At 37.6% G+C, this 15,004-nt stretch overlaps 1 protein-coding gene across 8 annotated transcripts in view; it reads left to right on the plus strand.

Annotated features, from left to right (window-relative positions):
• eif4g1a (eukaryotic translation initiation factor 4 gamma, 1a) overlaps positions 1-15,004 on the plus strand; it is a 98,880-nt gene that overhangs the window by 48,040 nt on the left and 35,836 nt on the right. For all 8 annotated transcript variants that reach the window (XM_059945130.1, XM_059945090.1, XM_059945108.1 and 5 more), the window contains 5 exons: positions 1,680-1,772; positions 2,885-2,966; positions 3,797-4,555; positions 8,047-8,138; positions 12,649-12,841. In XM_059945130.1, coding sequence (XP_059801113.1) covers positions 1,680-1,772; positions 2,885-2,966; positions 3,797-4,555; positions 8,047-8,138; positions 12,649-12,841 — 1,219 coding nt within the window. The remainder of the gene's footprint in view (positions 1-1,679; positions 1,773-2,884; positions 2,967-3,796; positions 4,556-8,046; positions 8,139-12,648; positions 12,842-15,004) is intronic.

Raw genomic sequence — 15,004 nt, forward strand, 5'->3', positions numbered from 1 at the left:
GGTGGAATGTAGCAGACCGGGCAGCATCTATAGGGAGAAGCGCTGTTGATGTTCTGGGCCGAGACCCTTCGTCAGGACTAACTGAAAGGAAAGCTAGTAAGAGATTTGAAAGTAAGAGGGAGAGGGGGAAATGCGAAATGATAGAAGACCGGAGGGGGTGGGGTGAAGCTGAGAGCTGAAAAGGTGATTGGCAAAAGGGATACAGAGCTGGAGAAGGGAAAAGATCATGGGATGGGAAGCCTAGGGAGAAGGAAAGCGTGGAGGAGTACCAGAGGGAGATGGAGAACAGGCAGAGTGATGGGCAGAGAGAGAGGGGGAAAAAGGGGGTGGTGAAACTAAATATATCAGAGATGGAGTAAGAAGGGGAGGGGGGCATTAACGGAAGTTAGAGAAGTCAGTGTTCATGTCTGATCAGAAACCTATGCTCTGTCTGCCAGAGAAAGCAGGATTTCCCAGTGGCCACACATTCCATGTCCCATTCCCTTTCTGATATGTCTATCCATGTGTCCAACTGTCAAGATGAAGCCACACTCAGGTTGGAGGAACAACACCTTATATACCCGCTGGGTAGACTCCAACCTGATGGCATGAACATTGACTTCTGTTAATGCCCCCACCCCTTCTTACCCCCATCCCTGATATATTTAGTTCCCAACCCCTTTTTTCCCCCTCTCTCTCTTCCCATCACTCTGCCTGCTCTCCATCTCCCTCTGGTGCTCCCCTCCCCCCTTTCCTTCTCCCTAGGCCTTCCGTCCCATTATCCTTTCCCTTCTCCAGCTCTCAGCTTCACCCCACCCCCTCCGGTCTTCTATCATTTTGCATTTCCCCCTCCCCCTCCTACTTTCAAATTTCTTAATATCTTTCCTTTCAGTTAGTCCTGGCGAGGGGTCTTGGCCTGAAACGTCGACAGTGCTTCTCCCTAGAGATGCTGCCTGGCCTGCTGTGTTCTATCAGCATTTTATGTGTGTATCTTCCAGAACCGTTGGGTGGAGAATTCCATAGGTTCACTACCGTCTGAACAAAGAAGTGAAGTTTTAAATCCATAAATGATTGTGGAAATACAATGCTTATAAAAAATATTCCCCCCGGCACCCCGGAAGTTTTCAGCTTTTATTGTTTTACAACCTGTTGAAAGCCACTGTTTTTTTGGAGAGGGAACACTCATGCAGTCTCGGCTAGAGTTAGTCAGAAGGCAGATGGGTGACTCTGAAGTCAGCTGGAAGGAAGGTTCCATGGTCTACAAGAACTGTGGAACAGATGGAAACGCAGACTACTTAATTTTTGCTTTACTCTCCTGTGTAAAATGTGCATTTACTATAGAATTGGTGTTTTTTTAAAACTGGCTTTGTCATTTCTTGTACAATAATCTGTGATGCTTTATTGGCCTTTTGGGTAGAATAAGTAAGAATAATTATGCCATACTTCTCATACTTCGTAAAGTTCACTGTAGAATCCCCTCAATTTTATTTCAATTTGTGATGCAGAGAAGTTATGTTTTCATTTTTTGTTGCTCCTGTTCTTTATTGCCAGAGGTGGTGCTTTTCAGTAATGTGAAGCCATTTTAGAGGATAGATCAAGCAAAGTGAAGTGTCAATTTAATAGATTTCTTCCTCATTAACAACTTTTATAAGCAGGAAGGTCCCTTGATGCATCTATTTTCTGGATATTTTGCTTATTAGATCCGGATTCGGGATCCAAACCAGGGTGGAAAAGATATCACAGAAGAGATTATGTCTGGAGGAAGATCCGGTTCTACTCCAACACCGCCACAGGTAAGTGTATGTTGGCTGATGGATCCTACTGTTGTGCTTGTAGAAACTGGGCTTGGCTCATGTTTTTTACTTTCCCGATGTGGCATTGCCTATTTTTAATTTTATAATTGAAAGAAGCATTAGAAATATTTTACCTAATTGCCAATATTTGTGTACCATTAAGTACATCATATTAGATTGTATAAGAAATAAGCCACGAATCAAATGTTATTTTATTTTTGAAAATCTTTATCTGTTGTGTTGCAGATTTTTTTTGTGCATAGTGTTGATTATTCTCGAAGCTTGCTTTCTATAGTTTCTCTTGTTTTTGCTATATTTGCAGAGTTACAGTTGCTTTTCTTAGATTGTCAGTTTGAATTTTAATCTGTCATCTGTCACCCATTTAGACTGTAGTTACAAATATATGGAACTTAGGTTTATTACACTCTTGTAAGATACTCCAGATTAAAAATAGAAAACGTTGGGAATAGCATTCTCAACATTTGTGAAGAGAAGTGTTTAACATTTTAGGGCAATAACCCAATCAGGACTGAGAGAGTTAGAAATGAAATGGAGGGTTATGTCGCAGGGAAAGATTAGATTGATCTTGAAGGTTAAAAGGTCGGCACAGCATATTGGCCCAAAAGACCTTTAACTATGCTTGTTGTGCTCTGTTCTATGGAAGGCAGGGAGTGAATTTGTTTTCCCCAAGCATTGGAAACATCTGGGAATGCTGTATAATATAAACTGTTGAGTTAAAGTATCCATATGAAATGTGTGACATGTAAAGCATCAGAGATGCTATATAGGGACAGCTTGGACCCATCAAGATGCTGATTTGTCAACCACTCAGCACCTGGTCCTACATTATTTCCACTATCACACCAACACTTGTGCTGTCAAAAGTAATAAAAATTAAAATGGTATTGCTGATGTTTCTAGCAGCTTCTGTTGGGTTGACACTGATTCTTATTTGGGTATTTTTTGTGCACTAAATATGCTTCCTATGTCCTAAGAAAAGCTATAACCTCTGATTGAAATTTTAAATATATGTCAAGTGATTTCAAGGGAATTTAAACATTTGATATTAAAGATATTAAGTGAAGTTTATATCAGTCTTTCTCATTTAACAGTCTGCAGGAAGTTTAGAAGGAGGTGGTGCTGTACAGGCAAATGGGGAAAGTCCTCATCCGGTGCCAGTTGTCATCCGGCCAGGTGAGTTGAAAAGCTCAGCATTGGAATGAGTTAACAGTTTGATTATGTCGACAAAATGATGATACATTTTCGGTTTGGATGGTCATTAACCAAACTGCCAAATGTGTTGCGATTTGGTTCCTAGTATATTCTTGTAATTGTTTTTTTTTAATTCAGGCTTTGGGGGAGCTTTTCCAAGTAACTGTATCCAAATAATTTATCGTGTCGTACTGCTGAACTTCAATTTCCATTGCTGGGAGCTTGATTAATTTATTACTACTAAGTTTACTTATTTATCATTTTGATGCTTGTGCCAATTTTCTTCAGTTACGTAGAGCACAAGCACACTGCAAGCAACTGTTTTTGGGCTAACCACCACAGGACTGATATAATTCAATTTAAAAAATTCATAGTAAATTATAAGTTATTTCCTTGCATGGATGCTGATTGTCTTTTGAAGTGCACAGTTTGTTTGAATTTTGGTAAATGTTTATTTACTGGATTGTGGTAGATGTTCTTTGGTGGTACAAGATGGCTACTGAAGTTTTAAAGTATTAAAGTCATAAATTTGTATACTCAAATGTTACACAATTGGACGCAATCTGCCTTAACTTTTCACATTGGTTTGTCAGCCTTTGTTTTAAAATTCTATTGTACTTATTTTCCTTTAAATGTTTGCACGAAAATAATTTCAAGGTAGTATTTAGTAACGAACACGTGTTTCAATAGTAAGTTTGACTTTGACTTTATCGAAGGCTTATCTAGACAATTATCATCTTCACCATGATGTCTCTCCTCAGTTTTGAGTTCTATTTGATGTTTCTAATAACTTTTTTTTTTCATTTTCATAGATAAACCAAAGTCTCCTGTTGTGACATCTAAACCATTAGAAGAGCTGAACCAACTTGAGAAATCTGTTTCGCCTGAAATTGTAGGAGACAAATCTGAAAGCAACACTAAACAAACAGACTCTGAAGAAGTCCAGGAAACTCCAATCACAGAGCCAGAGGACACTACAAACATTGCAATATCTTGTGATGTGACGGTAACAGATTCTGCGCCACTTGATGGCGGCGGTGATGAAATGAACCCTTTGGCAGAACCTCCTACTTTGCCACATGTGGCTAAAGAAATGCAGAAAAGTGAAACAGAGATACAAGAGCTACAGAAAGAAGAAGTGATTCCAGATGAATCTTGCACGAAAATCTTGACAGTTGAAAGTAATGGTTTTACGCCAACACAGGAAGTTGAGCCTAATCAAGAATCTGAGCCTTCACTTGAACCCTCACTTGAACCTGTAATGGATTCACCTATTGCACAACCTGAAGAACCAAAATTGACTAATGGCCTGGAGCCTTCAAAAGAGCAGGAATCAGAAGTTTCAGATGCTCAGCAGGAATCTCATATTAGTCCCATTTCTGAGCCTGAAACATTGAAATCTAAAGAGAATGAAACTGTCTTGGCATGTCCCAAGGAGAAAGAGGAGAAAGAGAAAGAAGAGAAGGAGAAAGAAAAGGAAGAGGAGGAGGAGGACTCTGTAGAAAACCAAACGCAAGATCCTTTGCCATCAGCAGCTGTGTTATCACAGACTAATGACAATTCTATGCAAGGTATTAGTAATAAATATTGAGAGAATTGTACAGCATTACAGGGAAAGTTTAATGTTAAGTATGTGTTGATGTCTTGCATTCTGAAAGGATGTAGGTGGAAACACGAGCTGAAGTTAAATGCTATTGCTTTTAAAATTATTATCTTCCCTAATGTGACATGGAGTGAAATTGAAGCTTATGTTTTTACATAAGATCATAAAGTATAGGAGCAGGGTTAGGACATTTGACCCATCGAGTCTGCTCAGCCATTTCATCATAGCTGATCTATTTTTCCTCTTAGCCTCAATTTCCTGTCTCTCTCCCCTGTTTATCTTCATACCCTGCCTAGTCAAGAATCTATCAACCTCTGCTGTAAGTATACATACAGTGGCATGTAAAAGTTTGGGCACCTCTGGTCAAAATTTCTGTTACTGTGAATAGTTAAGTGAGTAGAAGATGAACTGATCTCCAAAAGTCATAAAGTTAAAGATGAAACATTTTTTCAACATTTTAAGCAAGGTAGTGTATTATTTTTGTTTTGTACAATTTTAGAGTGGGGAGAAAAAGGAAAGGAGCACCATGCAAAATTTTGGGAACCCTAAGAGATTTGAGCTCTCATAACTTTTACCAAGCTCTCAGACCTTAATTAGGGTCCTTCTCCTTTTTTGTTATTTTGAAACTTGTAAAAGATGGAAATAAAAAAGCAATCTTGCTTAAAATATTAAAGAAATGTGTCATCTTTTTTGCCTTTTGGAGATCAGGTCATCTTTTTCTCGTGTAGCTATTCATAGTAACAGAAATTTTGACCAGGTTGCCCAAACTTTTGCATGCCACTGTAAGGACTGGGCCTCCACAGCTGCCTTTGGCAACAAATTCCACTGATTCATCACTCTCTGGCTAAAGAAATTCCTCTACATCTCTTCTAAAAGGTCACTGCTGTATTCTGAGTCTGCTCTACTCTAGTCTTAGACTTTCCCACCATAAGAAACATCCTCCCCACCTCCACTCTTATTGATGAGGTCACCCCTTATTCTTCAGAATTCTATTGAATACAGGCCCAGAGCCATCAATTGCTCTTCATATGACAAACCATTCAATCCTGGAATCGTTTTCCTGAACCTCCTTTAAACCCTCTTCAGTTTCGGCACATAATTTCTAAGAGAAGGGGCCCAAAATTGCACACAGTACTCCCAAGTGAGGTCTCACCAGTGCTTTATAAAGTCTCAACATTACATCCTTCCTTTTAAATTTTAGTCCTCTTGAAATTAATGCTAACATCGCATTTGTCTTTCTCACTACAGACTTTACCTGCAAATTAACCTTTAGGGAATCCTTCACAAGGACTCCCAAGTTCCTTTGCGCCTCAGCCTTTTCCCTCCATCTGGAAAGTAGTCAACCCTTCCATTTCTTCTACCAAAGTGCATGACCATACACTTCCCAACACTATTCCATTTGCCACTTCTTTGCTCATTCTCCTAATGTGTCCTTCTGCGGCCTCTCTAGTCCCTCAAAACTGCATGGCCCTCTTTGCTGTTGACTGGAAACTTTGCAACAAAGCCATCAATTCCATCATCCAAATCATTGACAGAGAAACATAAAATGAATCTATTGTGACACATACCCTTGTGGAACACCATTAGTCACCATGTGGTTTGACAGATAATGCAGTCTGCTTGTCCTCCATTTCTGGACATAAGCATTGGTATATTTTCTCCAGGTTTAAAAGTTTTTAAGGAAAACTACAGTTATGAATATTATTCCTTTGTCTTGAAAGCAAAGCACATCTTAATTGCATTGAGTTTTGACTGGAGGGGGTGCAGGAGGTCAGAGTCAGTGGAATCAGAGTGAAATAGAGCCATGGCTTTCAAGTGAAATTATGGCATATTATTATAATATTGTCAGTCTTGTCCAGAGTAATATGGTAGCAATTATGCTATCAAAGTACTAATAGTGATATTAATGGTAGGTTGATGCAGTTTACCAACATTTCTCAGTGTGGAGTAGATGCAGAGCCTAGGCACTCTTCAAGTGATCTGCTCTTAACAATAATAATAATGAATTAACAGAACCTGTTTTGCAGTAGATAAGGCCCAATGATAACAACTCAGTCATTTTCTTTCCTCTTAGTCATGCAGGTTTATTTTTATATACATATCTAATTTGCTTTTTACTTCTAAATGTTGCATTTGAATTTTCAATCCATTTTGGCAGATATATATGCTGCCATTTCATAATGCTGAAGTTGAGATTAGTCACATTCAGAAAGATAAACAATCTTTTTGGTAAATCTTTTCAAGGTAAATATTAAATCAAGAGTTAAAGCATACAAAGTAGTAACATCAGATGTCAGTTTAGACGGCTGCAATTTTTTTCCTGAGCTAAATAGCTAATAAAACAAGAGAATTAATTCGGGCTAAACTGGCATTTCAAAACAAACAGCAAGTACTTGCATATATAAAAAGGAAGATGCTGGCTAAATTAAATATAGGAAACTTGTTGAGTGGAGCTGAGGATTAATAATAGGAAACAAACTAAACTAAAGCCAGTACTTGGCATCAGTCTTCATGGTTAACATTTAAGCCCAGCAAATAGTAAATTAGCTTGTGGTTGAAATACAGGGAAGTATAGGGGGCCTCTGTGTTCCAGGAAGGTGTGCATTCTTTGAAGAGAATCCAGATCGTGATTTTTCATAACATCTTTTTTGTTTATGCAAGCATCATGATATGTAACTTGTACATTTCTTCTTTTTTCACAAATTCTCTGTGAGCAGATTTTATCTACTACAAAAATCAGTTCCCAATAATTTGAGAATTCTTTCAGGATAGATTGTTATTACCAGAATAGCAGTCTGCCAATGTCGCCAGTATTTGTTACTCTAATATGGGGTACTGGTGACGCTGGGCCTAAAGAACTGTGCACAGCTTTAGTCCCCATAACAAAAGGTGTATTAGTATTGGAGGTAGTCCAGTAAGCCAATTTCTGGGACAATAGGTTTGTCTTATGGTGAGCAGCTAAAAATGTTAGACTTGATTTCCTTGAAGTATGAACGGTGGCTAATCTTATTGAAACATACAAAATTCTCAAGGTGTAACAGTAAATGTTGACAAGAGGTGCAATTAAATGCGGAAACAGTAAGAATAGGACTTATTTAAAACTGAGTTGCACAGGAATTTATTTTGGAGTCTTTGGAAACCAGATATATTTAAAGAAGGGATTGATACATTCTTGAGCAATGAGAGGATTGAAAGCCATGTGTACTGGAACAGAAGAGTAGTTGGGGGGAAGATTACTTTGTATTGTTCTTGTGTACTGAGCTTTTAAACCTGTTGTTCATGATTCAACATTTAATTGTTCAAATGTGAAGTTAGTTCTCAGTTTGCAGTTAAATTTAAGATCATAATCATGCTGATCCTTAATGGGCTTTACCTTTGCTAATTATTATAGAATGATCTCATTTCTCAGTCATTGTTTATGCGTGTTGTCAGTTCACTGAAGACATTTCTCTTTTTCAGCTGCGGCTGTATCGGTGCCAAAGAAGAAGAGGAAAATGAAGGACTTAAACAAAAAAGAGGCAGTTGGAGACCTGCTTGATGCTTTCAAAGAGGTATTTGTGCTTAAACATAATGCACGAGTTAGAAATACTACTTACATGCAGGATCCAGACTGTCAGTGTCTGTATCATACATCTGCTAAGATGTGCAATAATTAACTCGTCACTGGTTGTGGAATTACCTAGCTTTTGAACCCTCTGCTGAAAGTGTATTATAATGCAGATGTTGCTCAGATCCTTTTGAATTTCAGACTTCTGGCATGATATAAATACTGAAACTCGTTTTGAGAGTTGAAAGGGGATGGGACCGAGTGAAGAGGCTTTAGGAAAAGGGGTCTCAAGGAAGGGGGTATCTGGAGTTGGGTGTTTTGGCAGGGGAGTGGCAGAATTGAGTGAAAGAGCATGTGGTTTGTGTCTATATATCTGGGCAGTGAGCACTTCTGGTCTGTGTTACCTTGGACCTCCTTGGCATTTCCTCACTCCAAACCGATGTGGTAGCTTGTGTGCAATGACCATGAAGTTTGTTTAAAATATAAAGCATACATATCTTCCATACACAATATACATCACAAAGTATTAATTGTATATGATGGGGTCTTGTGTTTATGGTAACATGCTGAGAAGTTTAGACACTATTTTCTGCATCAAGATTTAATTCAAATGCCAATCCAGTTGGCCTATTGAATGACCTATTAATGGTGGTCTTGGCTCCCTGGGTAAAGACCATTAAATGGTGGCTATCTGAATTTGATTGCTGTTACTGTCTCACTTCAGATCTCCACAGTTTCATGGAATACTGATCAGTCTGAGGTTGACTTTGTACATCAAGATTGCTGTGAGCAGATGGCGTTACTTTGGCTTTAATTTAAAAAAATTTTTTAAATTTTTAAAGGAAGAAATTAAGTAAACCCTCATCCAACCCAAGAGTTTTCAGTATATTCTGGCTGTAAGAATAATGTGGGACACTGTTCAGTATCTGTGATAGTGTCTACAGATTGAGAATTGAGACTTCCCTGTTTGAGACTTGGAACCACTGACCTGTCAAGTTGCTTACTATTGGGGAAAATAGTGAAATATGGAATTTTAAGGGTGAATCTTGTTGACTACATAAAGGGGAATCAGAAAATTCTTGCATTTGGATTTACAGAAGGCTTTCGCCATGACTTGATGAAAAGGATTGTAGTAAAAGACTTGGCTAAGAGGAATGAAAGGGCATGTCCTGGGTTGGAAATGTATTTCAGGTTCAATTACAGACTTTACTGAAGGAAAAATAAAATCCAAGTTTGACTGCACAAAAGTGGGATTGCATAGTCCAGAGGCTTTATGGGATTTTGGACAAACTGAGACAGCAGGCAAAAGCATGACAGGTTTTTTTTCCCTACGTTGGCAGAGATACAATATTGCTGGTGCTTAGGGGCTGATACATCATGAGATGACACTCAAAGGGATCAGTTCATGTTACTTAATGCTAATATCCAAAAGCAGCTAGGAAGGCAAATTACACAGAAACATAGAAAACCTACAGCACAATACAGACCTTTGACCCACAATACTGTACTGAACGTGTATTTAGTTAGAAATTATCTAAAGTTACCCATAGACCTCTAAGCTCCATGTACTTATCCAGGAGCCTCTTAAAAGACCCTACCATATCTTCCTCCTCCACCAATGGCCAGTAGCCCATTCTACACACTCACCACTCTCTGTGTGTGGGGGGAGGTCGAAGAAAAACTAACCTATGAGACAGGTTGAGTGAACTTGGTCTTTTCTCCTTGGAGTGATGGAGGATGAGAGGTGACCTGATAGAGGTGTATAAGATGATGAAAGGCATTGATTGTGTGGATAGTCAGAGGCTTTTTCCTGGGCTGAAATAGTTGCCACAAGAGGCCACAGATTTAAGGTGCTGGGGAGTAGGTACAAAGGAGATGCCAGAGGTAAGTTTCTTTATGCAGAGTGGTGAGTGCGTGGAATGTGCTGCCGGCAACGGTGGTGGAGGCAGATATGATAGGGTCTTTTAAGGGACTTTTGGATAGGTACCTGGAGCTTAGTAAAATAGAGGGAATGGGTAAGTCTGGTCATTTCTAAGGTAGGGATATGTTTGGCACAACTTTGTGGGCCAAAGGGCCTGTATTGTGCTGTAGGTTTTCTATGTTCTTTTCTCATAAGGCATGCTCCCCAATCCAGGCAACTTCTTTTGTAAATCTGCTCTGGACCTTTTCTATAGTTTGCACATCCTTCCTGTAGTGAGGTGACCAGAACTGAGCACAGTACTCCAAGTGGGGTCTGACCAGGGTCCTATACATTCTGTAACATTTCCTTTCAGCTCTTAAACTCAATCCCACGGTTGATGAAGGCCTGTTGGGTTTTATTACATTAAAATTTGAGTACAAGAACAACATCTTTCTATAGTTGTGTATGGCCTTGCTGAGAACACCCGGTTATTTTTTTTTTCTTTTTAAATCTTTTTATTAATTTTAAACAAACATAAATGAAACATGAATACAAAGTGTTTGAGAGTACATAATTAATAGTTTAAATAGACATTCATATAATAATAAAATATATAACCTCCCAAACTCTTAACATTGATGAACAAAGAAATAAAAAGAAAAAAAAGACCCCAGAGAAAAAAAAGAGAAAAAAAAACACTAACCAGCATGGGCCATTGAATAATGTTAAGTACATATACAGTTGTGCCAATAACTCCAAACCTCCATCCAAACAATTAAGGATAATATAAGTAAGGTTTAGGAAAAGACAATTCAACTCATATGAAAATGTTGAATAAATGGTCTCCAAGTTTCTTCAAATTTAACTGAAGGATCAAAAACAACACTTCTAATTTTTTCTAAGCTCAAACAAGAAATGGTTTGAGAAAACCACTGAAATATAGTTGGAGGATTAATTTCTTTCCAATTCAATAGAATAGATCTTCTAGCCATTAGTGTAACAAATGCAATCATTCGTCGGGATGAAAAGGATAGACAACTATTATCCACCATTGGTAAACCAAATATTGCGGTAAAAGGATGCGGTTGGATATTAATATTCAAAACTCTTGAAATAATACTGAAAATATCTTTCCAGTAATTTTGTAAACAAGGGCAAGACCAAAACATATGGGTTAATGAGGCAACATCACAGGTTGAATTAACTAAGAATAAAATCGAGCAAGTTTATCCTTAGACATATGAGCTCTATGTACAACCTTAAATTGTATAAGAGCATGTTTAGCACAAATAGAGGACGAATTAACTAATAGTAACATTTTCTCCCATTGCTCAGTGGGTATAAGACAATGAAGTTCTTCTTCCCATTCCTTCTTAATTTTTTCTGATACATCTGGCTGTATATTCATAATCATATTATAAATATTAATAATCATATTATAATTCTAAATCCTTTTGAGAAGGATTCAGAGCCAAAATTCTTTCCGTAATGTCCAAATGACCTAGTTTCGGAAAAGACTCCGAACTCCAACTCATTATACAAAAAATTTCTAACTTGCAAATATCTAAAATAAAATGAGTTTTAGGTAAATTATATTTTTTAGATAACTGTTCAAAGGACATAACGTTATCATCTAAAAACAAATCACAAAAACATGTTATGCCTTTTGTTTTCCATTAAAAAAAATTTGATCCATAAAGGAAGGCCGAAAAAAATAATTAGATACTATAGGGCATGATAGAATAAACTCATTCAAACCAAAAAATTTACGAAATTGAAACCAGTTTCGCAATGTGTATTTGACAATAGGATTAGTTAATTGTTTATTCAATTTAGATAAAGAAAAAGGAAGTGAAGATCCTAAGATTGAAAACAACGAAAAGTCTTGTACAGATTTACATTCCAAATTTACCCATTGTGGGCAGGCAGCTGTAGTCATTTCTTGTGTCCAAAATATTAAATATCGTATATTAACTGCCCAGTAATAAAATCTCAAATTTGGCAAAGCCAAACCACCTTCCTCCTTAGGCTTCTGTAAATATTTTTTGCCTAGTCTAGGATTTTTATTCTGCCAAAGATAAGAAGATATTTTGGAGTCAATAATATCAAAAAAAGATTTAGGAATAAAAATTGGTAATGCTTGAAATAAATATAAGAATTTGGGTAATACCATCATCATTAATTCTACCAACCAATGACAAAGATAGCGGTTATTGTGAATATACTGTGTATTAAAAAACAGGTTGGTCTTTTTAAATACTACATAAAATAATGTACTTGCAATTGAACAAACATTTGCCTGCGTCTTTCCTAGAATAGTGTAAGGAGAGGGTGATGGGGCCTAACAAGGGCAGTTGAAAGGAGGTTATCTTTCCTAGTTAAGGGATATCAAACACTTGGTGAAGGGAATAGTCCTTTTAGGACTGAAAGTAATTTGTTCAGAGCGATGCAGCTTCAGAATTCTTTATTCCATGGAATTGCGAAGGTTGAGCGTTTTCAGGATTGGGGGAGATGGCATAATGAAATCCAAGTTAGTGTTTAGGATATGCTTCTCAAATAGTTAGCAGCCATTTATCTGAAACGCAACTTTCATACTCATTGTTTTTTTTTGCAGCCTCAATTCAAAGAGCCTGCAGCTGAGTCTGCTGCCCAGCCTGCCGCTGTACCTACTGAAGTGGCTGAACCAATTGCTCCAGCTCGTGAAGAACCAGAGGAAACCTGGGAGGAGAAGGAGGATAAACAAGATGTAGAAAATGTCAAGCCAGATGGAATTAAGTTGTCAGATCAAAAATATCAATATAAGGAAGGTAAGTTATTATTATTTTTAAAAAAAACATTAAAATGGATCTTGGGAGGGGACTGTAACTTTATTTTGCTGAATGGAAAACATCTAACTTGATGAAGGTGTTATTGAAAGCAAAATAGAAATGGGGGCACAAAGTAACTGGCTATTGTTCTCAATTGACCCCTTTTTTCTACTTTTTAGTCTATTACGTATCCATTGATTTGAGCACAGTTCAAACTGCCGGACTCTGCTACTTATTGTTCTGAGCTCATTCACTATCTTGCCTTTTTTCAAGTTAAGTCGTTGTTTGCCACAAGGTGGAGATAAAGTAATATAAATTTGTGTTTTAGCTGAACACTAGGCAAAAATATTGGAAGTACTTAAGGTGCTGATCTGTATTCTTGTTCTCACCACACAGACACACACGCACACGCACACACACACACAAAAAAAAATCAGTGGGCTGAATATAGAGCCAAAACAAAATGCATGGTCATTTAATTTATTTCCATATACAACGAAGGATTTGTGAGTTCAGGGTAAAAAGCAGAAAGTGGTTTTTCCTGTTGAAAGTAGCTATGACATTTATGCAATGAGACTGTTAGCTGTTAGGGCAATTTGCCCTATTCTATGATGCTGCTTCTGTGAGAAATATTTAATTATGTTAATGCTTTGTTTATAGCTAAATTTTTGTGTCTGGAACAATTTACTATGAAGCTCTCATTTCAGTTTTGTAGTTTTGTTTGTCAACTTTTTTAAGGCAAATTGTCTTGACTGAATCAATTTGGGTATAATACTTACCAGTAAGGATTCTTGGAACTAGATATGTAACACCTACATTTGGTAACCTCTACATAAGATACATACTCTTATTGTTGGGTAACTACTTTCATGAAAGCCAGAATGCTTTTTCATGTACTTTTGTAAAAAGGGGTGAGACAGTTTATGGTATCTCTTGCATTTTGCACTCCTTGGATCAATTGACTGAATCTGCCCGTAATTGTCACTGTTGATTCAGTAAATATGCAAAAAATAAAGAGCCAGGCAACACCTTCGGATGGCAAAAGAATTGATGTTATAAATCAGCGGTCTTTATCAGCTATGAGGTTTGAAAGTTTCAAGATGTAGATAAAATTGGCAAGGAAAGTCAAAACAGACATTCTGTGGTCAGTGGAAGGTAGAAGATTGAAAGTATCAAAGTACAAGCTTAAAAATAAATCTTTTTTGTATGCCACCTATTTAGTGTATGCCATCATATACAACCCTGAAATTAATTTTCTTGTGAGCATACTCAACCCATAATGGAATCAATGAACAACTACACCAACTACGGTGTTCAACCAGTATACAAAAGACAACAAACTGCAAAAAAAATACTAAAAAATAAATATCAAGAATGTGATTATGAAAAGTCCTTGAAAGTGATTCTATAGATATCGGAACATTTCAACGATGGGAAAAATAAACCCCCTTTGGTACAAAGGCCTGATAGGTGAGAGATGATTGTTCCTAAACCTGGTGGTGTGAGTCCTGAGGCTCCTGTACGACATTGATGGCTGCAGTGAGAAGACTGCATGGCCTGGGTGGTGAGGGACTGCATTCCTGTGACAGTGCTTTGTATAGATGTGTCAATGGTGGGAGGGATTTACCCATGATGGACTGGACCATACCTGCTACTTTTTGTAGGATTTTCAGTTCACGGGTATTTCCATAACAGGTTGTTATACAGCTAGTCAATCATCATCATAATCAGGTGTCTCAATCATGGCTAGTCTTCGTCTTCCTCTTGCTTTCTTCCCTTCAGTCTTTTCCACAAATATCATGCATTCTAACTCGTGTTTCTGAATCACATGTCCAATGAAGTTATGTTGCCTTTTCATGGTCTCATACATTATTTCTCTTTTGTGTTTGCTCTGTTCGTGACATCCTTGTTAGATATTTGTTTCATCCACGATATTCTTTGCATCCTCCTCAAAAACATCTCTGCTGTTTCAATTCGTTTCCTCATGTTACTAGATATTGCCCAACATTCTGAGCCATATAACATAACTGGACAAACGTAACATTTCAGTACTCTGAGGTGGGTCATGCCTAGTTTAGTATTGGTCAGTATATTCTTCATTCTTGTAAAGGTGTCATTTGCCATCCCTATTCTTGTGATGTCCATGTTGCGCCTGCCATCCGA

Source organism: Hypanus sabinus, chromosome 2 (assembly GCF_030144855.1).
Source record: "Hypanus sabinus isolate sHypSab1 chromosome 2, sHypSab1.hap1, whole genome shotgun sequence".
Taxonomy (NCBI): Eukaryota; Metazoa; Chordata; class Chondrichthyes; order Myliobatiformes; family Dasyatidae; genus Hypanus; species Hypanus sabinus.